Source organism: Microcaecilia unicolor, chromosome 8 (genome assembly GCF_901765095.1).
Source record: "Microcaecilia unicolor chromosome 8, aMicUni1.1, whole genome shotgun sequence".
NCBI lineage: Eukaryota > Metazoa > Chordata > Amphibia > Gymnophiona > Siphonopidae > Microcaecilia > Microcaecilia unicolor.
In genome coordinates, this window is record NC_044038.1 from 192,639,567 (window position 1) to 192,664,747 (window position 25,181).

At 47.7% G+C, this 25,181-nt stretch overlaps 1 protein-coding gene across 9 annotated transcripts in view; it reads left to right on the forward strand.

The window, feature by feature from the left end:
- FAM110A (family with sequence similarity 110 member A) overlaps positions 1-25,181 on the forward strand; it is a 52,821-nt gene that overhangs the window by 24,216 nt on the left and 3,424 nt on the right. For 7 of the 9 annotated variants that reach the window (XM_030212148.1, XM_030212144.1, XM_030212146.1 and 4 more), the window contains exon 2: positions 22,644-25,106. In XM_030212148.1, coding sequence (XP_030068008.1) covers positions 22,750-23,895 — 1,146 coding nt within the window. In that variant the 5' untranslated portion in view covers positions 22,644-22,749 and the 3' untranslated portion in view covers positions 23,896-25,106. Of the gene's footprint in view, positions 1-437; positions 599-4,263; positions 4,322-22,643; positions 25,107-25,181 lie in introns of those variants that run through there. The other 2 variants (XM_030212145.1, XM_030212150.1) reach the window with 2 other exon arrangements.

Below are 25,181 nucleotides of genomic sequence, written 5' to 3' on the forward strand. Positions count from 1 at the left end.
GGACTATGGGGCTAGGCAGTGTCTGCAGAGTGGAGAGGGCAGAGAAGGTGCAGGGAATTATCTGCTACATTTCTAGAAAGGTTTGCTCTGACATCAGGTGGAGTCAAACACAAAAATTGATGTGGAAGGTCTGGGGTACCTGCTCCTCTGCCTTGGCTTTTACACTCGGAGCTTAGAGACTCAGGTAAAAAAGGTTCAGTGCTGGAATGTGGGGCTGGGCAGTGTCTGCAGAGTGGAGAGGCCATAGAGAGTACAGGGAATCATCTGCTACATTTCTAGGAAGATTTGCTCTGAAACCAGGTGTTGAATCAAACACAAGGATTGATGTGGGAGGGTGGAACTTAAAACCTAACACTTGGCCCCCACATACAGTACTGATACAGGTGCTCAGAGCATCTTTCTCAATCTTCTCTCTGCATTCTCTTCCTCAAATCAAGGTGCCAAATCAACAGTTGCCAGCTTGTGACTAAGACAGAATTGCCACAGCTCACACAGCTATGGAAAATGGCAGTCTTCACTCCTTGCCACCCACAGGGCAAGGACCACATGATTTTACTGTGTCTTGCTCTCTCATGATAAAGGATTAAGGCATCTTCAGGTTAGCGTTAGCATGATTTTAGCTGATGCTTTTATTGGCTCGGCTTTATTTTATGATGTACAAGGTATGAAGGTATTTTGAAATGTCTTGAGGATTATATTAATACCAGTTCAATGGTTCCTGGTTTATCGCTGCATCCATACTCTGCCCTGGGACCGTCTGCACATGGTCCATGTAAAATATACCTGTTCTTTCCATATGTGTACTTTTTTTTAACACATATATATGTTATGTTAATGTTGTATCCCCTCAAACACCGTAAGTAGGTTTGGACTGAATTACAATATAAAAAGAAAAAAACCTGTCCATCAGATTTATTTATTTATTTATTTATTAATTACATTTGTATCCCACATTTTCCTACCTATTTGCAGGCTCAGTGTGGCTTACAGAGTTTGGTTATGACACTTCACGAACTTATCTCAACCTACACCTTCCCAATTGTAGAGGAATTAAATACAAGACCTACTACGCATCCAGTTTCTCCTTTTTGGGCAGCCAGCTTTGGAATGCTCTACCCAGACCAATCCGATTAATTAACGACTACTTGCCCTTTAGAAAATGCTGAAAGCTCATCTTTTTAAGCAAGCCTATCCTAATGTCCCAACCTAATCTCACCAACCTCCACTCCCAATTCTGTTCTGACTTAGACGACGACCTCATCATTGGTTTTATTTACCCCACCTCCCCATTCCCCTTCTACTCATCCCATCCTTCTCTTCTCCATCTCCCCTTTATTTTATCCCTCCTTACCCCTTTTCTCCCAAATTATACTATCCTATTCTGTCTACCCTCTCTTATCCTAATCATACATTATGAAGCTCAACTTATCATACACTATCAAGCTCAACTATAATGTTTTGAAATTTCTATTATATGACTTTGGGGCTCATTTTCAAAGCACTTAGCCTCCCAAAGTTCCATAGAAACCTATGGAACTTAGCCTCCCAAAGTGCTTTGAAAATATGCCTCTTTGTATTTCAATTTACTATGTAAGCCGCATTGAGCCTGCATTATGTGGGAAAGCGCGGGGTAAAAATGTAATAAATAAATCAGATTGGGAGCTTATGTTAATAAAAAAAAAATTACAATACAATAACTACACAACAGTCTAATTAGAAAGTACATACCTTCTAAACAAATGTCTTCAACATTTTACGAAAAGTCAAGTAATTTGATTTTCACCAAAAAGGTAAGGAATTTCAAATTTGAGATACGGTAAGAAAATAAAACTGCAAAATTTCTTAAAACAAAATCCTTTAAAAGAAGGATAAGATATATTTAAGCTATTGCGCGTATCATACTTTGAAGAAGGTGCATTAATAAGGGAAAACATATAACTTGGTGCTGTTCTTAACCAATATCTTATAAACTAGGCAACAAAGCTTATAGAAAACTCTGGCTTTGATCGGCAACCAATGAAGCCTTTCATAACATATAGAAACCTGTCAAATTTGCTCAAACCACAAATAAGATGACTTTTGGTGTTCTGAGCCATCTCATTAAATATTTTGTGCAACCAAGATATATTACAGTAATCAAGCTTTGTAAGAATTAATGCTTGTACTAACAGTTGAAATGATTCTAAGGTGTAAAGTATTTTGAAATCCTTCTTAAGTTAATCAACCAAAAACATTTTTTTCACAAGACTATTGACTTGGGATTCCCAAGACATGTTATGGTCTAACCAAACTCCTAACATTTTCAAAGATTTTTCTAATTTATAGGTTAGACCAGTGGTTCCCAAACCTGGTCCTGGAGGCACGCCAGCCAGTCAGGTTTTTAGGATACCCACAATGTACATTAATGAGATTTGCTTGCAGTGGAGGCAGTGCATGTAAATCTCATGAATATTTATTGTGGGTATCCTGAAAACCTGACTGGCTGGGGTGCCTCTAGGACCAGGTTTGGGAACTACTGGGTTAGACCATTCATTTTCAAAGAAGATGGCTTTAATACAATGTCTTGATTTGTCAATCAGAAGGAATTTAGTTTTCTCACCATTAAGTTTGAGCCGATTTTCATACATCCATGTAGATATCATAGCCATGCATTTTTCAATATATGAAATTACCTTTGTCCGAGGACAAGCAGGCTGATTGTTCTCACATGTGGGTTGACGTCTGTGTCGGCCCGGGAATCGGCATTTTGCAAAGCAAAATATAAAAAGGTTTTGCCAGAGTCGTCTGGCGCGCGTGCAGCACACAATACGCATGTGCGGACTGACTTTTTGCCTGCTGCGCGAGCGCGTCTCCTCGGTTTCTTTTTTTCCATGATGAGGTTCAGCAGGTTCCTCTTGTGCTCCTCATTTAGGCCTGGGAAAAAGAGTCTTCGTTTTCGCGAGTTTTTCGCATTTTTTATTTACTTTGTTTAAAAAAAAAAAAAAAAAAAGAGTTCCTTTCTTTTATTTTTTGGTTAGTTTTACTTTTCTGCAATTTTTAAGTTTTATTTCTTTTTTGACATGGCCGGCCTTCTCTCCTTTTGTGCCCTTTTCTTTTTTGGCACAATCGCGTAGTTTGATTTCACCAAAGCCATTTTTCCTCCCATGTCATCGAAGATACCCAGCGGCTTCAAACGTTGTACTCGGTGCAACCGGACCATCTCAGGTACCAACACTCACTTATAGTGTATCCAGTGCCTTGGGTCCAACCACAGCCGCTTGTAGTCTGTGTCTTCTTATGAAGAAACGGACTCAAGTGTCTTGAGAAGCCAAGCAAGAAAAACCTTTTGGGGCTCAGTCCGGTCCTTCGACATCAACATCGTTACCGAGGTCGGTGGCGTCGACATCGAGGGAGGCATCGTCGTCGGGAGGAGAGTTAATGGCTGCTGAGAGACCAGCTCGCGCTGGGAGCAGTGAGGCGTCGAGTGGGTCTCCACCTGTCTCGAGGCCTCCTGTTATGCAGGCCCCCCGGGACTGACCTTCATCAGACCCGGCCTCAAGGAGACATGAGGATTCCATTTCGTCCTCACCTATACTGAGGAGTCTCGATGACAGGCGTCGAGCAAAGGTGAAGAAGCACTGTCATCTATCTCCTTCGACACACGGTGCCGGGAGCTCCGGGGCGTCGAGGGACTTGGTACCTGAGAAGCGTCGGCGCTGAAAGGGACCGCTCCCCCTCTATACAGGAGGTGCCGATGCATCGGTCTCCTGGCAGCCCGGTACCTGTTCCTGAACCTTGACAGATTCTGCCACTGGTTGTTTCACCGACCCCCACAGCCTTCTCCGATGGCGGTTTTCGACGAGCGCATCCAGGTCCTGCTTCCAGAGCTTCTGGAAGGATTGCTGTGCCAGTCTAATCTATAGTTGGTTTCTTCTTAAACTGTGTTGAATTTCTGTGCAGGTGATTTCCTATTCTGTGTGCTGAAGTTGTCTTAAAAGTGCTCCCTGGAACTGTGTTTTCTACCGAGTGAAGTAATGTGATTAACAGGCTCTATAGCAGGTACTGCAGGATCTATTTTAGTCTTCCCACCCCTGGGACAACTCTACATTTATAGCAAGAAGTGTAATTAGGGTAATAAGCTAGGAGTGCTCTTACATTACCATTCAAGGAGGAAACATTACAAGGATCATACAATGCCATATATAAACAAAAAGACTCCTTATATCAGACTAATATTCTTAATACTGCAGCAACTCTTACAAGGTTGAAAAACTTGAAAACAAGAAAATTGAGTCAGCAGACCAGCAGCGAGTGGGGTGCTACATGTATGAGTATCTCCCAGGTTGGTGAAATGTGATATGCATGTGTCCGTTGCAAAGAGCTGCTAGACCTCAGAGAGCGTGTTCGTTCTCTCGAGGCTGGAGTAGCAGATTTGGTAGAGATGAGGGAGATAGAGTAATACAAAGACGAGACCTACAGGGATGTTGTAGAGAGGTCCCACCTCCAGTCAGGTAGCCTCTGTGTTGCCTTGGAGGAGGGAGGTCTCCCAGAAGGTGAACTAGGAAGTACTCCTGTAGCCAGGACCTGCACACCTGGGAATGGACTAACCTCCTCCACCAGGGATATGTCTCCAGGTACTGCCCGGGAAGGAAAGGATACGACAGCTGTTGTGGTTGGTGATTCAATCATTAGACATATAGATAGCTGGGTGGCTGGTGGATGGGAGCATCCCCTGGTGACTTTCCTGCCTGGTGCGAAGGTGGCAGACCTCACGCGTCACCTAGATGGGATTTTAGTGCTGGGGAGGAGCGGGCTGTCTTGGTACATGTGGGTACCAATGACGTAGGAAAATGTGGGAGAGAGGTTCTGGAAGCCAAATTTAGACTTTTAGGAAGAAAGCTCAAATCCAGATCCTCTAGGGTGGCATTTTCTGAAATACTTCCCGTTCCACGCGCAGGGCCCAAGAGACAGGCAGAGCTCTGGAGACTTAATACGTGGATGAGACAATGATGCAAGGAGGAGGGTTTTAGATTTGTCAGGAACTGGGCAACGTTCTGGGGAAGGGGGAACCTATTCCGAAAGGATGGGCTCCACCTTAACCGGGATGGGAACGGGCTGCTGGCATCAACATTTAAAAAAGAGATAGAGCAGCTTTTAAACTAGGAATGGGGGGAAGGCCGACAGTCGCACAAAAGCGTATGGTTTGGAATAAGGTATCTTGCAGAGATATCGCCCAAACAGAGAAGACAGGGTTTATTGATAGTAAGTATGAAAAAGAGACTGTAGTGGATTCAATGTCCATAAATAAAATTAACAAAAACTGGTCAAAAGATTGCAAATTAGTACTGTCAAGTAATCAACATGCTGTAATAAGGAATAACAAGCTTAGCTTGAAGTGTCTATATGCAAATGCTAGGAGCCTAAGACATAAGATGGGAGAATTGGACTATATTGCACTGAAAGAAGAATTGGACATAATAGGCATCTCTGAGACCTGGTGGAAGGAGGATAACCAGTGGGACACTGTCACATACTGGGGTACAAATTATATCATAGTGATAGGGTGGACCGGATTGGGGAAGAAGTAGCACTGTATATTAACGAGAGCCTTGAATCAAATAGATTGAAAATTCTACAGGAAACAAAAGACCGCTTGGAATCAAGTGTTAAGGGGAAAAGGATGGTGATAGGGGTGTACTACCGTCCGCCCAACCAGGATGAGCAGACGGACACAGTCATGTTAAAGGAAATTAGTGACTCTAATAAAGTAGGCAACGTAATAATAATGGGTGATTTTAATTATCACTAAATTCAAAAATTCTACAATTTGTTAGTGTTCAAAGGTGAATATGGACTCTCAAACATGAAAAATCGTGGAGAAAAAAGACCTCAGTATAATCGGCAACTCCTCTTTTTAAAGGACACTTAGTAATTTGTGGAGTGCATGATCTGGTACAGGAGGTAACGGTCTGGGGGCTGCTTGACAACAGTGATCATAACATGATCGCTTTTGAAATTTGCTTTCAAAAAGGTAAACGTAGGAAGTCAAATATGTTAGCGTTTAACTTTAACTTTAAAAAAGGAAGCTAGAGGAGCGACTAAAAGGGTTAGAAACCTACAACAGGCGTGGATGCTGTTCAAAAACACCATCCTGGAGGCCCAGGCCAAACATACTCCACGTATCAGAAAAGGAGGACTGAAAACTAAACGACAGCCGGCATGGTTAAAAAATGAGGTAAAGGAGGCTATTGGGGCTTAAAAGGAATCCTTCAGAAAATGGAAGAAGGAACCGAATGAAAAAAATAAGAAGTGGCATAAGGAATGTGAAGTCAGATGTGAAGCGCTGATAAGAAAGGCAAAGCAGGATTTTGAAAGAAAGCATTAGAGTTGAAAACCAATAGTAAAATTTTTTTTAGATACATTAAAAGCAGGAAGCCGGCAAAAGAATCGGTTGGCCTGCTGGATGACCAGGGTGTAAAAGGAAGACAAAGAAATAGTAGAAAAATTAAATGAGTTCTTTGCCTCGGTCTTCACTGAGGAAGATTTGGGAGGGATACCGGTGCTGGACAGGGTGTTCGAGGCTGATGAGTCGGAAAAACTTAATGAAATATCCGTAAACCTGGAAGACGTAATGGAGCAGTTCTGCAAACTGAAGAGTAGCAAATCTCCTGGACCGGATGGTATTCATCCCAGGGTACTGATAGAACTACTGGCAGAGCTACTGTTATTGATTTGTAATGTATCCTGAAAGTCGAGCGTGGTACCGGAAGATTGGAGGGTGGCCAATGTAACGCCGATATTTAAAAAAGGTTCCAGAGGAGATCCGGGAAATTATAGACCAGTGAGTCTGACGTTGGTGCCGGGCAAAATGGTAGAGACTATTATTAAGAATAACATTACAGAGCACATTCAAAAGCATTGACTAATGGGACAAAGTCAACATGGATTTAGTGAAGGGAAGTCTTGCTTCACCAATCTGCTGCATTTCTTTGAAGGGGTAAACAAACGGACAAAGGTGAGCCGGTTGATAATTTGTATCTAGATTTTCAGAAGGTGTTTGATAAAGTCCCTCATGAAAGACTACAGAGGAAATTAGAGGGACATGGGATCGGAGGTAGTGTCTTAATGCAGATTAAAAACTGGTTGAAAGATAGGAAACAGAGTAGGGTTAAAAGGTCAATATTCGCAATGGAGAAGGGTAGTTAGTGGGGTCCCTCAGGGATCTGTGCTGGGACCTCTGCTTTTTAACATATTCAAAGTTGTCAAATCGCGGGAAGATTGAAAAATTACAAGAGGACCTTATGAGACTGGGCGTCTAAATGGCAGATGACGTTTAATGTGAACAAGTGCAAAGTGATGCATGTGGGAAAGAGGAACCCAAACTATAATTACCTCATGCAGAGTTCAGCGTTAGGAGTCACGGACCAAGAAAGGGATCTAGGTGTCATCGTTGATGATACATTGAAACCTTCTGCTCAATGTACTGCTGTGGCTAGGAAATCAAATAGAATGTTGGGCATTATTAGGAAAGGGATGGAAAACAAAAATGAGGATATTATTCTGCCATTGTATTGCTCTATGGTGCGACCGCACCTCGAGTATTGTGTGCAATTCTGGTCGCTGCACCTCAAAAAAGATATAGTGGAATTAGAAAAGGTGCAAAGAAGGGCAACAGAGATGATACAGGAGATGGGACGACTTCCCTAGTTCTGGGATGGGCGGGACAAATTGTTCTTTTGGCCGCTGTCGGAGACAGGGTGCTGGGCTCGATGGACCCTTGGTCTGTCCCAGCATGGCGATGCTTATGTACTTATTTACTTAATGTAGTCTGCTTCGGTGTCAGGGGTGCTTGCGCCTACTGTACCGTCTATGGTTACATTCAAAGTGGTTTTACATATGTACAGGTCCTTACTTTGTACCTGAGGCAGTGGAGGGTTAAGTGACTTGTCCAGAGTTACAAGGAGCTGCAGTGGGAATTGGACCCAATTCTACTGGTTCTGAGACTGCTGTGCTTAGCATTAGGCTACTCCATCCTTCCCTGTGCCAGAGATCTGGGTGCGTCAAAGCCATTGGTGTGACGGGGCCCAACGGCAACTATAACTTGTTTGCCCCATCTATGCTATAGTGCTTCAGAGCTTTGCCTGTCTGGGGCAGGATTCTGGGTTTTCCTGGGACTGGTCTGGGAACCTTGGGTGTTTATTGGTAGGCGCTCTACAGTAGGGTTGAGCTGAGGAGGAGGCGATATGAGGGAGTCTGTAGGACATGGCCATCTTCAGTCAGAACCATCTTAAAAACTCATAGTCCTGCCCATAGGGGAAGTGACATGGGAGGGGTGGAGCCAGGAGGCCATAGCTAGGTTAAGGGGCCCAGAAGGAACCAGTGAAGGCTCACTGCATACACCTGCACCCCATGTCTATTAACAGCGACAGCCACATAGGCCAAACTTAACTTTGGACTTTGGAAAAACTGTATTCTTAAGCCAGCCAGAGGCAGGCTGGTGAATATTGTTGACAAGAGACCATAGTGCATGTTGTGGCCTGCTGGAGCAAGACCACGGGAGATTTTGCTGCATAGGACTAGTTTATTTTCTCCTTTGCCTGTGACGCTAACAAATTAATACGTCCTGCTCACTACGGCATCCCTCACCACCTCACCATCTCTCTTGGCCCCCTCCTCCTTCCTCGCTCTTAACCTTCAACACCTCCTTCCTACCATTAACCCATCACCATTCCTCCTCAGTGCACCCCGTCTTCGTCGCCCGACCTCCCCCACCCTCCTCCGCACTCTCTTGCTCCTCCTCCTGCTATCCGCGGGAGACATTAATCCTAATCCAGGCCCCCCTAACCTGTCCTCCTCCTATCCATGCAAACGATTCCGTGATGTCTCCACTCTTTTCTATTCCCCTCCTCCCCCCCTCTTCCCTCCCCTTCTCATGTGCCTTGTGGAATGCCCACTCGGTCTGCAACAAACTGCCCTTCACCCACGATCTCTTCATATCTCGTTCCCTTCAACTGCTCGCCCTAACTGAAACCTGGCTCTCCCCTGATGACTCTGCCTCAGTCGCGGCCCTTTGTCATGGAGGTTATCTCTTCTCCACTCCCCGCACAGCTGGCCGCGGTGGAGGCGTCGGGCTACTTCTCTCACCCTCCTGTAGTTTCCAACCCCTCCTCCTACCACAGTCTCACTGCTTCTCATCCTTTGAAGCTCACTCCATCCGGCTATTCTACCCATTTCCACTCAGAGTGGCTGTCATTTACCGCCCCCCTAATAAACCCCTCTCTTCCTTCCTCACCGACTTCGATGCCTGGCTTTCCGTCTTTCTTGAACCCTCATCTCCGGCCCTTATTCTCGGAGATTTTAACATACACGTTGATGACCAGTCCAACCCTCGCGCTTCTCAGTTCCTCACTCTAACTTCCTCCTTCAGCTTTGCTCCACCACCCCTACTCACCGAGACGGCCATTGTTTTGACCTCGTGCTCTCCTCTTCCAGCTCTCCCTCCAATTTCCGTGTTTCAACTCTTCCTCTCTCCGATCATCACCTAATCACCTTCACACTTCTTCACCCCCCCTCCCCAGCCCTGTCCAACTTTAACCACTACCTCCAGGAATCTCCAGGCTATCGACCCTCCCACCCTATCCTCTAATATTTCTAATCTCCTCCCCTCCATCATGTCCTCCGAGTCTGTCGACAAGGCTGTTTCCGTTTACAATGCCACTCTCTCCTCTGCTCTGGACACCCTCGCACCTTCCACCTCCCGTCCCACAAAGCGTACTAATCCCCAGCCCTGGCTGACCCCTTGCATCCGTCACCTTCGCTCCTGCACCCGATCTGCGGAGCGCCTCTGGAGGAAATCCCGCACCAAATCAGATTTCCTTCACTACAAATTCATGTTATCCTCCTTCCACTCCTCCCTTTTCCTTGCCAAACAGGACTACTACACCCAATTGACCAATTCTCTCAGCTCCAACCCCCGTCATCTCTTCTCCATCCTTAACTCCCTCCTCAAAGTGCCCTCCGCTCCCACCCCACCCTCGCTCTCTCCTCAATCACTGGCTGATTACTTCCGCGACAAGATGCAAAAGATCAACCTTGAGTTCACTACCAAGCCATCTCTTCTTCACCCTGCAACCCTCTCCCTCACCCAACCAACCCAGGCCTCCTTCTCCTCCTTTCCTGTCATCACCGAGGAGGAAACCTCTCGCCTTCTTTCCTCATCGAAATCCACCACCTGCTCTTCTGATCCCATCCCCACCAACTTACTTAACATCATCTCTCATACTGTCACCCCCTCCATCTGTCATATCCTCAACCTCTCTCTCTCCACTGCAACTGTCCCTACCTTCAAGCACGCCGTAGTCACACCTCTCCTCAAAAAACCATCATTTGACCCTACCTGTCCCTCCAATTACCGCCCCATCTCCCTCTTACCCTTCCTTTCCAAAATACTTGAGCGTGCCGTTCACAGTCGCTGCCTTGATTTTCTCTCCTCTCATACCATCCTCGATCCACTTCAATCCGGTTTCCGCCCTCTTCACTCGACAGAAACAGCACTCTCTAAAGTCTGTAATGACCTGTTCCTTGCCAAATCCAGAGGCCACTACTCCATCCTCATCCTCCTTGATCTATCCGCCGCTTTTGACACTGTGAATCATGACTTACTTCTTGCCACACTGTCCTCATTTGGGTTCCAGGGCTCTGTCCTCTCCTGGTTCTCCTCCTATCTCTCCCACCACACCTTCAGAGTTCACTCTCATGGATCTTCCTCCACCCCTATCCCCCTCTCTGTTGGTGTTCCCCAGGGATCGGTCCTTGGACCCCTTCTCTTCTCAATCTACACTCTTCCCTGGGCGCCCTGATCTCATCTCATGGTTTTCAGTATCATCTCTATGCTGATGATACCCAGCTATATCTGTCCACACCAGACATCACCGCAGAGACCCAGGCAAAGGTATTAGCTTGCCTGTCCGACATTGCTGCCTGGATGTCCAACCGCCACCTAAAACTGAACATGTCCAAGACCGAGCTCATTGTCTTGCCACCAAAACCCACGTCTCCTCTTCCTCCACTTTCTATCTCAGTTGATAACACCCTCATCCTCCCCGTCTCATCTGCCCGCAACCTCGGAGTCATCTTTGACTCCTCCCTCTCCTCCTCTGCGCATATCCAGCAGACTGCCAAGACCTGCCGCTTCTTCCTCTTTAACATCAGCAAAATTCGCCCTTTCCTCTCTGAACACACCACCCGAACTCTCGTCCATGCTGTCATTACCTCTCACCTTGACTACTGCAACTTACTCCTCACTGGCCTCCCACTTAGCCATCTATCCCCCTTCAATCTGTTCAGAACTCTGCGGCATGTCTCATATTCCGCCAAAACCGATTTACTCATATCACCCCTCTCCTCAGGTCACTTCACTGGCTTCCAATCAGATACCGCATCCAATTCAAGCGTCTCCTTCTTACCTACAAATGCATTCAGTCTGCTACCCCTCACTACCTCTCCTCCCTCATCTCCCCCTATTTTCCCGCCCATAACCTCCGTTCACAGGACAAATCCCTTCTCTCTGTACCCTTCTCAAACACCGCCAACTCCAGGCTCCGCTCATTCTGCCTCACCTCACGCTATGCTTGGAACAACCTTCCTGAGCCCTTACGCCAAGCCTCCTCCCTGCCCAACTTCAAGTCTTTGCTTAAAACCCACCTCTTTAATGCTGCATTCTGCACCTAACTCTTACCATTCACTAAATCCAGACTGCCCCAATTTGACCGCCCCTATCGGACTGTCCTTTCACTTGTCTCTTAGATTGTAAGCTCCTTGAGCAGGGACCGTCCCTCTGTTAAATTGTACAGCGCTGCGTAACCCTAGTAGCGCTTTAGAAATGTTAAGTAGTAGTAGTAGTAGTAGTTTTCTGTTTCTGCTGAGTGGCTCCAGAGCTGCCAAGGGGACCAACCTATGCAGGAGATTTAGGGCCTGCTCCTTCTGCCCATAATTCCACTTCACCCTACTCACAACACTGCCCAGCCCTACCCACAGCAGAACCTCAGTATCCTCTCCTTCCTGCTAAGGAGAGGCTGCTCAGCAGGAAATCCCAGCTCCTCTGTGGGAGTGCAGGAGATGACCCACAAAAGCAGGAGTCTTGGCAGATCTGCCACTTTGCCTGGGCTCTGGACCCAACCTTGCTCTCATTACCACACAGGTACATACACATAAGAGCAGCTTTGGCAAGGAAAAGAACCTAGAACCATACAGAGCTGCAGTGAAAATTGAACCCAGTTCCTCTGAATTCAGAGCCCACAGCCCTCAGTCGTAACCCCTAGACCACACCTCACATATACCATACAAGGTCACATTCAAGGAGGCTACAACAAAGGACCACAGAAGGCCTTCAGAGCACTGGGTGCCATCCAAACACTAGATCTCCGAGTCTACACAGAATGTATATGTCATTATGAGGTTTAACGCCATCCTGTGAACCATCAGGCCATCATACCTTGCAGGGGCTATGAAATCTCCAAATAGGTTGTTTCCCTCTATAGTCAAAGCACAGTTTCGGAGGAATACTTCCTCCCCCCAAAAGAAGTCCATTGCCAGGCCAACCGTTATGTGTATGAGTCATGGGTTGGTGTCCAGGCCCTGGCATCACTGAGGGGCCTGAACAAATTGCCATGCTGATACCATAGCAGGATCCTTCCAAATATATGTTTTCCACCTCTAATCCAGTACTGTGATTGTATCAAGGAGGTTCCTGCAGAGGTGGCTAGAAGGTATGGAAGGCCAAACATGGTCTGTTGACCTCTCCCAGTCATCTGTATGCCTCATATGCATGGGTCCTCACCCATTAGGTTCTTAGGCTGCACCTGTGACTGTGTCTCCATCACTGGTACAGCACATGTGCACCTCACATCCAAGCCAGTGACTACCCATGCAGCATGCAATAAGCTATGAATATCTTGTGGACCTTTTCAAGGGTATAGAGTTTGCCCCCCAGAAATCAAAATCTGTGCTTGAGATTGCCAAAGGTGCATTTCTATTATGGAGCGTGTGCTGTAATGTGCTGCATTGTAGCACTCCTCTGCCTCATTTTGTGGTTGTAGAATGGGTGCCATGAGCCTGGTGTGTTGGGGATACCCTCTATCACCTGTGAGGAAAGGAGCAAAGATTACAGAAAGGGGTGTGTATTGCTAGCTATGGGCACTTAGAGTGGGGGAGAGGGTTTGGAGCAGAGGGGTGGTGGGAGCATCTGAAGAAATCTTTAGGTGAAGGGAAAAAAAGGTCATGCTTACCTAAGAGCCAGCACTTCTATTTCATTTCTGTGAAGGTGCTGGTAGATTCCTGAGTGCTGGAAAATATAGGAGTCATGATGACCCGATACTGTGCACAGACATCCTGTATGTTCATGGAATGAAGGGATTTTCTATTTCTATAGGTGGCCTCACTTGCTCTTGGGGGTCTGAGGGCCAGACCTATAGTAGTCCATGCCCTAGAATTGAGTCATGATATCTTGGATCTCCTGTACTGTACTGAGAAGGACTTTGTAGTCAGAGCTGTGTGTGAGAGAGGCATCTAGGAACTGGGATAAACAGTGTGAGACAGCGGGCTGGCTGAGGTCTGCAGTGACTGCTAACATATACTGAAAGTTTCCAGTAGTGAGAAAGGCAAGGGAGGCTGTGATCTTGGACTGGCACAGGATTGCTTCTGTGTGTCCTGGCCTGAAGGAGGGGTTCTAGCTGCTGACAGAGGTGCTGTATGGCAAGCCTATCAAAACAGAACCTTGTAATGCACTCCCCATCAGTAAGGGTCCAAGAACTGGGTTCTTGGTGTGAATAATCTTTGATAGGAGTGTCTCTTGCTAGCCTTCCCTTCCTTACCTTCAGCTACATCTAGAAATTCATGTATGAGATACTCATTCATGCCTGTTGTGCAGCTGTCCCATCATCACAGATGCAACACACTAACAGCACTGTGAACACAGCCACGTACTGCAGATCCAATCACCACTTAGTGAGACACTCAACTAGCAGAAAGCACACAGCACATTCTGCACAACCAGTCAGTACCTGGACACTTGCATACTGACAAACAGGGGCTGCACAATCACACAGGCACTGCACACAGGGCCAGTGAGAAACAGTACAGGTAGGTCAGGAACTTATGGGAGGTGTGCTGGTTTGGGGTCAATGAGGGGTTGATAGAGGATTTCTCCGAGGACAAGCAGGCTGCTTGTTCTCACTGATGGGTGACGTCCACGGCAGCCCCTCCAATCGGAATCTTCACTAGCAAAAGCCTTTGCTAGCCCTCGCACGCCGATGCGCATGTGCGGCCGTCTTCCCTCGTGCCGGCCAGTCTTCTTTTGTCCGCGCTCGGTACGGTCGTGTTTCGCCGTTCGTGCCCCGGAAAGTTGACCTTGCGCGTCGTTTTCGACTCGTTTTTTCTAAGAAAGTTTGAGAAGTGTTTCGGGAAGATACTTTTGGTTTTTCCCTTCCCGTATTTCGAGCTTTTTGCCCCGGTAAGTTTTCTTTCATCGTCGGGGTAGGCCTTAGTTAGGCCTCGGTCGAAATTTTCTTCTCCCCATTTTTGTGGTGCCAATTTTCGCCATTTCGAGTTTTGATCTCGCCGGCGTGATTTTTCCGCCCATGACATCGAAGCCTTCCAGCGGCTTCAAGAAGTGCACCCAGTGCGCCCACCCGGGTGCTCACTGACAGGCACGCGTCGTGTCTTCAGTGTCTGGGGGCTGGGCACCGCCCTCAGGCCTGTAGTCTGTGTTCCCTTTTACAAAAGTGGACTCAGGTAGCGAGGTTAGCTCAGTGGAACATTTTGTTCTCGGGCTCTTCGTCGGCATCGGCACCGGGGGTATCGAGTGCATCGACGTCTCCAGCGTCCAGACCTTCATCCTCGGCCGCCAGTGCATCGAGTGTATCGAGGCATCGACCCTCTGCATCGGCGCTGAGACATCGGACGACTGTGTCGACGTCGGTGGTACCGGGACCTCGTCTGCTGATGTCGTCGGACGGTGGTGCTTCGTCTGGAGTGCAGGTGAGGGCTGTCCATTCCCCTGCTGGTGGCGGTGAGCCTTTGGGTGGGTCTCCCCCTACCCTGAGGGCTCCTGCGGTACAGCCCCCCCGAGACCGACCCTCTTCGGTCTCGGCCCCGAGGAAGAGACGGTTGGATTCTATGTCCTCGTCGGTGCCGGGAAGCGCCGGTGACGTGCTTCGCTCCAAAAAATCGAAGAAGCATCGACACCGGTCCCCTTCCCGTGTCGGCACCGAGAGCTCTGGGTCGCCGAGGGAGTCGGCACCCAGCAGGCATCGGCACCGAGAGGACCGCTCACCCTCTGTCCAAGAGGTGTCGATGCGCTCCACTCTGGACAGCCCGGAACAGCCTCCACGCCCGGAACAGACTCTGACATCGACGCCTGCATCGACCTCCATGCCTTTTTCTGCAGCCGCTCTGAACGAGAGCCTCCGGGCCGTTCTCCCAGAGATCCTGGGAGAGCTGTTGCGCACTACCCCTCCGGTACCGGGGGTGCTTGCGCCTCCGGTACCGTCGAGCGAGGCGCCGGCTGGTCCATCGCCCGGGGTGAGGTCTCCGGCGTCGGTGCCGCGTGCGGTACCGACTGCGGTCGCCTCCCAGGAAGGCTCCCCGACTACGTCGGCGGAGGGAGCTTCGCCGGTGCGGGCGAGGGAGTCTACCTCTCGACGCTCCCACCGTGGCCGTGGTTCCACGGAGTCGAGCCGGGCACGGTTGCAGACACAGGTTCGTGAACTTGTGTCTGACACCGAGGGTGAGGCCTCGTGGGAAGAAGAGGAAGACATCAGATATTTCTCTGACGAGGAGTCTGAGGGTCTTCCTTCTGATCCCACTCCCTCTCCTGAAAGACAGCTTTCCCCTCCCGAGAGTCTGTCTTTCGCTTCCTTTGTCCGGGAGATGTCTACGGCCATCCCCTTCCCGGTGGTTGTGGAGGACGAGCCCAGGGCTGAAATGTTTGAGCTCCTGGACTATTCTTCTCCACCTAAGGAAGCGTCCACAGTACCCATGCATCATGTCCTAAAAAAGACATTGCTGGCGAACTGGACCAAGCCATTAACTAACCCCCACATTCCCAAGAAGATTGAGTCCCAGTACCGGATCCATGGGGACCCAGAGCTGATGCGCACTCAGTTGCCTCATGACTCTGGAGTTGTGGATTTGGCCCTAAAGAAGGCCAAGAGTTCTAGGGAGCATGCTTCGGCGCCCCCGGGCAAGGACTCTAGAACCTTGGACTCCTTTGGGAGGAAGGCCTACCATTCTTCTATGCTCGTGGCCAAGATTCAGTCCTACCAGCTCTACACGAGCATACACATGCGGAATAATGTGCGGCAGTTGGCGGGCTTGGTGGATGCGCTCCCCCCTGAGCAAGCCAAGCCTTTTCAGGAGGTGGTCAGGCAGCTGAAGGCGTGCAGAAAATTCCTGGCCAGAGGGGTGTATGACACCTTTGATGTTGCGTCCAGGGCCGCTGCTCAAGGTGTGGTGATGCGCAGACTCTCATGGCTGCGTGCCTCCGACCTGGAGAATAGAATCCAGCGGCGGATTGCGGACTCGCCTTGCCGTGCGGATAATATTTTTGGAGAGAAAGTCGAACAGCTGGTAGAGCAGCTCCACCAGCGGGACACCGCATTCGACAAGTTCTCCCGCCGGCAGCCTTCAGCCTCTACCTCTACAGGTAGAAGATTTTTGGGGGGAAGGAAGACTGTTCCCTACTCTTCTGGTAAGCGTAGGTACAATCCTCCTTCTCGACAGCCTGCGGCCCAGGCTAAGCCCCAGCGCGCTCGCTCTCGTCAGCAGCATGCGCCTCAGCAAGGCCCCTCGGCTCCCCAGCAAAAGCAAGGGACGAGCTTTTGACTGGCTCCAGCAGAGCATAGCCGACATCCAAGTGTCAGTGCCGGGTGACCTGCCAGGCGGAGGGAGGTTGAAAGCTTTTCACCAAAGGTGGCCTCTCATAACCTCCGATCAGTGGGTTCTTCAAATAGTCCGGCAAGGATACGCCCTCAATTTGGCCTCAAAACCTCCAAATTGTCCACCGGGAGCTCAGTCTTACAGCTTCCAGCACAAGCAGGTACTTGCAGAGGAACTCTCTGCCCTTCTCAGCGCCAATGCGGTCGAGCCCGTGCCATCCGGGCAGGAAGGGCTGGGATTCTATTCCAGGTACTTCCTTGTGGAAAAGAAAACAGGGGGGATGCGTCCCATCCTAGACCTAAGGGCCCTGAACAAATATCTGGTCAAAGAAAAGTTCAGGATGCTTTTCCTGGGCACCCTTCTTCCCATGATTCAGGAAAACGATTGGCTATGCTCTCTGGACTTGAAGGATGCCTACACACACATCCCGATACTGCCAGCTCACAGGCAGTATCTGCGATTTCAGCTGGGCACACGTCACTTCCAGTATTGTGTGCTACCCTTTGGGCTCGTCTCTGCGCCCAGGGTGTTCACAAAGTGCTTGGCTGTAGTAGCAGCGGCACTTCGCAGGCTGGGGGTGCACGTGTTCCCATATCTCGACGATTGGCTGGTGAAGAACACATCCGAGGCAGGAGCCCTGCAGTCCATGCAGATGACTATTCGCCTCCTGGAGCTACTGGGGTTTGTGATAAATTATCCAAAGTCCCATCTTCTCCCAGTGCAGAAACTCGAATTCATAGGAGCTCTGCTGGATTCTCGGACGGCTCGCGCCTATCTCCCAGAGGCGAGAGCCAACAACTTGTTGTCCCTCGTCTCGCGGGTTCGAGCGTCCCAGCAGATCACAGCTCGGCAGATGTTGAGATGGCTGGGCCACATGGCCTCCACAGTTCATGTGACTCCCATGGCCCGCCTTCACATGAGATCTGCCCAATGGACCCTAGCTTCCCAGTGGTTTCAGGCTGCTGGAGATCTAGAAGACGTGATCCACCTGTCCACGAGTTTTCTCAAATCCCTGTATTGGTGGACGATTTGGTCCAATTTGACTCTGGGACGTCCTTTCCAAATTCCTCAGCCACAAAAAGTGCTGACAACGGATGCGTCTCTCCTGGGATGGGGAGCTCATGTCGATGGGCTTCACACCCAAGGAAACTGGTCCCTCCAGGAACGCGATCTGCAGATCAATCTTCTGGAGTTGCGAGCGATCTGGAACGCTCTGAAGGCTTTCAGAGATCGGCTGTCCCACCAAATTATCCAAATTCAGACAGACAACCAGGTTGCCATGTACTACGTCAACAAGCAGGGGGGCACTGGATCTCGCCCCCTGTGTCAGGAAGCCGTCAGCATGTGGCTCTGGGCTCGCCGTCACGGCATGGTGCTCCAAGCCACATATCTGGCAGGCGTAAACAACAGTCTGGCCGACAGGTTGAGCAGGATTATGCAACCTCACGAGTGGTCGCTCAATTCCCGTGTAGTGCGACAGATCTTCCAGGTGTGGGGCACCCCCTTGGTAGACCTCTTCGCATCTCGAGCCAACCACAAAGTCCCTCAGTTCTGTTCCAGGCTTCAGGCCCACGGCAGACTGGCATCGGATGCCTTCCTCCTGGATTGGGGGGAGGGTCTGCTGTATGCTTATCCTCCCATACCTCTGGTGGGGAAGACTTTGTTGAAACTCAAGCAAGACCGAGGCACCACGATTCTGATTGCTCCTTTTTGGCCGCGTCAGATCTGGTTCCCTCTTCTTCTGGAGTTGTCCTCCGAAGAACCGTGGAGATTGGAGTGTTTTCCGACCCTCATCACGCAGGACGAAGGGGCGCTTCTGCATCCCAACCTCCGGTCCCTGGCTCTCACGGCCTGGATGTTGAGAGCGTAGACTTTGCCTCTTTGGGTCTGTCAGAGGGTGTCTCCCGCATCTTGCTTGCTTCCAGGAAAGATTCCACTAAGAGGAGTTACTTCTTTCTGTGGAGGAGGTTTGCCGTCTGGTGTGACAGCAAGGCCCTAGATCCTCGCTCTTGTCCTACACAGACCCTGCTTGAATACCTTCTGCACTTGTCTGAGTCTGGTCTCAAGACCAACTCTGTAAGGGTTCACCTTAGTGCAATCAGTGCATACCATTACCGTGTGGAAGGTAAGCCGATCTCGGGACAGCCTTTAGTTGTTCGCTTCATGAGAGGTTTGCTTTTGTCAAAGCCCCCTGTCAAGCCTCCTACAGTGTCATGGGATCTCAATGTCGTTCTCACCCAGCTGATGAAACCTCCTTTTGAGCCACTGAATTCCTGCCATCTGAAGTACTTGACCTGGAAGGTCATTTTCTTGGTGGCAGTTACTTCAGCTCGTAGAGTCAGTGAGCTTCAGGCCCTGGTAGCCCAGGCCCCTTACACCAAATTTCATCATAACAGAGTAGTCCTCCGCACTCACCCTAAGTTCTTGCCAAAGGTTGTGTCGGAGTTCCATCTGAACCAGTCAATTGTCTTGCCAACATTCTTTCCCCGTCCTCATTCCTGCCCTGCTGAACGTCAGCTGCACACATTGGACTGCAAGAGAGCATTGGCCTTCTATCTGGAGCGGACACAGCCCAACAGACAGTCCGCCCAATTGTTTGTTTCTTTTGATCCCAACAGGAGGGGAGTGGCTGTGGGAAAACGCACCATATCCAATTGGCTAGCAGATTGCATTTCCTTCACTTACGCCCAGGCTGGGCTGGCTCTTGAGGGTCATGTCACGGCTCATAATGTTAGAGCCATGGCAGCGTTGGTAGCCCACTTGAAGTCAGCCACTATTGAAGAGATTTGCAAAGCTGTGACGTGGTCATCTGTCCACACATTCACATCTCATTACTGCCTGCAGCAGGATACCCGACGCGACAGTCGGTTCGGGCAGTCAGTGCTTCAGAATCTGTTCGGGGTTTAGGATCCAACTCCACCCCTCTAGGCCCATGTTTGTTCTGTTCCAGGCTGCACTCTCAGTTAGTTGGTAAATTTTTTTAGGTCAATCTCAGTTATGTCCTCGCCGTTGCGAGGCCCAATTGACCATGGTTGTTGTTTTGAGTGAGCCTGGGGGCTAGGGATATCCCATCAGTGAGAACAAGCAGCCTGCTTGTCCTCGGAGAAAGCGAATGCTACATACCTGTAGAAGGTATTCTCCGAGGACAGCAGGCTGATTGTTCTCACAAACCCGCCCGTCTCCCCTTTGGAGTTGTGTCTTCTCTAGTCTTTGTCTTGCTACATATGAGACTGGCCGGCACGAGCCGGTTTCGGGCGGGAAGACGGCCGCGCATCGGCGCGCGAGGGCTAGCAAAGGCTTTTGCTAGTGAAGATTCCGATTGGAGGGGCTGCCGTGGACGTCACCCATCAGTGAGAACAATCAGCCTGCTGTCCTCGGAGAATACCTTCTACAGGTATGTAGCATTCGCTGTATACACCAAAGAGGGATGGGACCTAATATACAGCAGGGGATGGACTTGGCTAGGGGGAAGCAGATAGGGGCAACAAGTTCAAGAAGAGCCAAACACAACAGGCAGGATTCAATATGCGGGGTTCATGGTTCACACAGAGACAGCAAACAAACTACAATCCACCTCTCCACTCTCTTCAGCAACACAACAGGTGGGTCACAAAAGACAGGTTACAGCTTCATGTGTTCATTTTTATATTGTCTAAGGATGGACATTCTCATTTCTGGCCCTGGATGTTGGCCTGCTATATGTTATTGCATTTAGACAAGTGCTTGGAGAAAAAAGTCCATAGTCTGCTATTGAGTTAGAAATGGGGAAAGCCACTGCTGTCCCTGGGATTGGTAGTATGAAATCCTGCTATTTATTTGGGATTCTATCCACCAAGAAAAGGGAAAAATCCAACACTCCAAAAACAAATTGTAAAAAGAGGTAAGGGAAGTGTTTTAAATGAGCATCAGTGGTAGAAAGAACATTTTATGTAGAATGTATCAAATTCACAAAACATTCACAAAGTAAATTCAGCATTGAGGCAACATAAACCAAGTCAACCAGCTATGAGATCTCTTATAGCCTCCAGCTATATCAGATCTGCAGCACTGAATATAGAATAATCATCTGCCTCTTGAGCTGTGGTGATCTTTTTGTGGATATTACATTTTTATTTTTTATTTGCACTAAGTTCAACAATAAAAAGAAAACGACAGACAAAGACAGCAAAAAAACAAACAAACAGCCTTTGTACTTAACTGATGAGCGATTTAGCATCGCACAAGTGCAGCACTGAAAGTGACCGAAGCTCCCAACGTCCACTATATGGGAAACAGAACATTTCGGTTCCATAGAACCTGCGTCTGAGGTAGTAACAAACTAGGGCGCTGAATACTGAAACAGAAAACACAATTAAGTATTTTGATATTTCGAAAAAAACTATTTTAATGCTCCCATTTATTATCAATCAAAGTCCCTCTGTACCCTTCAGGTGAATTATCTTTTTCCTTGTAGATGAGGAGCAGGGGATGGTACATTCAGCAAACACGTTGCACTGGACATTTTGATATCATTTTCTCACAGTTTGATCCTGCAGCCAGAGTTTATTAAGTGAAGGCAGGCAATTGAACATCATCCATTCACCACATGATTCTTGGTCCCCATGAGAAACCAATGCTTCAACCTCTCTCTTAAGTCTTTGTACTACAAGAAATAATACACCCTTTTTCTAATTAACTTTTGTAAACAGGGTCTGTTGTTGCTAAAAGGTCTAGTGGAAAAGGGAAAAGGCAGGTTTTGGAGTAAGACTGTGCATACACAGTGATGGGTAGTGGGTGCTGGAAAGTGAGATTTGAACACAGTAAGGCTGATTTTTGCTGATTTGTCTAGATTGGATTTGGGATATCCAGACTGAGACATGCATAATTTTCTGGGTATTTTACAAAAGGCTCTGCTGAACACAAGGCCTTTTGTGAAATATCTGTAAGGAGGGCAGAATATGAATGTGCAACATGTCCAGCAGGAATACATTAAAAACAAAAAAGAGCAACATCAGTCAGGAGTATGAATGTATTAAGTGCTGAGTTTTATAAAACTGTACGTCCAAGAAGGCTCTGGTTAAGAATCCTAGTGAAAAAAATTGTTATCCCAAATGAGCAGTTGACTGACACACCAGCCTCAGAGCAGGCAGAAATGTCAACATCTTGATTTTTAAAAGTATGCATGTATTGCCTTGGTAAAATTGGAAATACATACATACTTTACTGGTCTGTCCAAATGACCCACTACATGCTTCCTCCCAAACTGTGCATTTTGTGGTTCTAAACATGTAGATAGCGGTTTTTCTAAAATCTTTATTTTACTCCTAATTGTTTCTATAGTGCTACTAGATGTGTACAGTGCTTTATACATTACATACAGGTATTTTCTCTGTCCCTAGTGGGCTTACAGTCTAAGTTGCTTTTTGTACCTGGGGCAGTAGAAGGTTAAGTGACTTGCCCATGGTCACAAGGAGCAGCAGTAGGAATTGAACCCAGTTTCCCTAGATTGCAGCTCACTGCACTGACCATTAGGGTACTCCTCCACTCCACATGTACAATGTGCATAAACCTGCTAATATCTGCAGTGTCTGTGCATACTGAGTTCAGGTTGGTCATGCTATGCCTGAAGAATTTTGTTGTTCTTTTTGTGTTTGTTGTTCAGACTTTAAAGCACTGGATCTAGGTATGGTGCTACCTTATTCTGTGTACACCTCCCTCGATAATTTTGATTTCATTGCTTCTGTTTGCAGGAGTTGGAGGCCACTCTGAAGCCGGATGTCTGTTGTCCAAGCTTCCTTGGGAACTGATGATGGATGTGAAGCTCCCCAGAAACTTTGATGTTTCCGCTGGAACTAAATGCTGGTTGTGTGGTTGTGTGGTTGGTCGCAGTTCTGCATAGAGAGACTTGGAGTTTTGTTCATGATGCCTATAGAAGCAGCACAGAAGTCCAACTTTGTTTCAAACTCTTCGGTCAGACCACTCCCCTTCCTTAGGCTGGCAGAACATGGCACCCGCAAACCCAGTGCCGTGGAGCGTCTTGAGGCTGACAAAGCCAAATATGTGAAGAGCAAGTGGGTGATGAGTACTCGTCAGGAGCCGGTGAAGCCACAGCACCGACCACTCTTCTCCTCAGTGGTGCAGAGAGGTCTCCTGCCCTCAAGCAAGAGCATGAAAGATGAGGCTCCCAGGACATCTCTCAATCTGCAAATTCTTCACAACCTCATCAATCTGACTCCAGTGCAGACTGAACACTGCAATACCCTTCTGGCCCCAGACTCTGCCACCCAAGAGAGACAGGGGACACCAGACTTTGACTTTCTTGATAGCCCTCTGCCCCTGGTCACTTTCAAATGTGAACGCCTTCTGCCTCTGGATTCTAGTACCCAAGGAAAGTGGGGGGTACTGGACCCCTCTTCATGTGAGATGCCACTGTTGCCAGCTCGAAGTCCATGCAAGCAACCTAGCAGTATGACTGCAGGCAGAGCCTCTGGCTTGGTAGCAATACGGCGTGTGGATGTCCGACCAAGTGTGGCCTCACGGCCTCGACTGTGCCCAACTGTCATGGTCACTCCAGTCAACTCTGATCTTTCCACATGTGGTTTCCCAAAGAAACCCTCCAGTGATGGGCAAATGGCTAGCTCAGTGAAGCAGCCCTGGATGTCCCAGTCTAAATCAGACTTGAGTGATTGCTTTTCTAGGGCAACTGCTGACCTTGAGCGTTTCTTCAATTACTGTGGCCTGGCTCCTGAGGAGATCAACCCAGAGCATTTAACACGGGCAAGCTCTGACATTGTATCTGGTACATATCAAAGCTCTGCCCTCACTGACAATGCTGGTGGCTCAGATTGTGCCCATTCACAGCATAGCAGATACAGCCAGCAACATCAGGCACCCTGCAGTGTCTCTATCATTGAGCGCAATGCTAGGGTCATCAAGTGGCTCTATGAGCTGAAGCAAGCCCAGAAGGCTCAGAGGCAACAAACACTGCCCCGTGTTCAGTAAGAAGCCAAAAAATATCAAGATGAGTAAATAATTTTAATCTGCTGGGGGAAATTGTAAAATTTAGCTACCATATTAACCTAGAGCCATCAAAAGAGAGAACTAGAACACTTAAAAATTTTTTTTAACTATGTGCTAATAAAAGTTGAGGCAAACACAGATCAATGAGTTTCTTATGTCTGCCACATGTTAACTATTCAACTTGTTTTAATCATTACACATCAATGAAACTACAGTGTACACAACTATTTGTGAAAAAAATATTTAAAGTGCACTTAACTGATAAAGATATTGACGAGAAACAGTTTATTTCTTGAATTTAAATCAGTTTGTATGAATGCATGCATTCCACAAGGGTTCTGACATGGACCATGTTTTGCCACTCGCTTCCTCAGGGAACCCCAAAATACAAAATTATGATGTAGTAGACCACAGCTTCCATGTCTGTCTAAAAACAGTAAAACATGAAAAAATTGGTTTCAAACTAAATAAAAACACATTTTAAAAATCCATGGATATCATGACATGCTTGTCAGTAAGGATAAGACACCTTGTTTCAAGATTCTCATCTCAAATGTTCTCTCTGCATTGGGTATAGATGTGATTAAAGTCTGCCTATTAAAAAAGCAAGGTCATGTGATTCCAAGATAGTGCTGGTAGGATAATTCAAATCTTGGCTATCCATTCAAAATTGAACACTCATTAAGACTGTTAATGTCATAAGAATGTCTACCATTCAACTTATTCAGTTCAGAAGGGATCAAGGTACACCATTTATATACACAAGTGAAAGGAAGAGCCAGTCTCCACAAAACAAAAATAGTACAAAAGTAGAGAACCAAATAAAAAAAAAAAAAAATCCAGGCACAAGGATGTGCTAAGAAGTTAACAAACTTTATTAAAATAAGATCCTTTTTTTGGTACACCATTTATATATCCATCGTTGCTCCCTTCGCCACAAATATTGAGGGAAGTTACCACTTGTGAAATGTTGTGGAGTTTCCAAAACCACAAATTTTAAAACTGATATTGAATGCTGCCTGTTCAGCCAGTGTTTAACTAAAGGAGCGTCTGTGACAGCCCGCCGAATGCATACGAGTATGAATTTGATTTTGTGTAATCAATACAGAGCAGGGGATATGGGCAGAAAATAAAATAAATTACTCCACTAGGGATAAAATTTGTAGTTTGTAACAGTTTATGAACATACAGTGGTGGAAATAAGTATTTGATCCCTTGCTGATTTTGTAAGTTTGCCCACTGACAAAGACATGAGCAGCCCATAATTG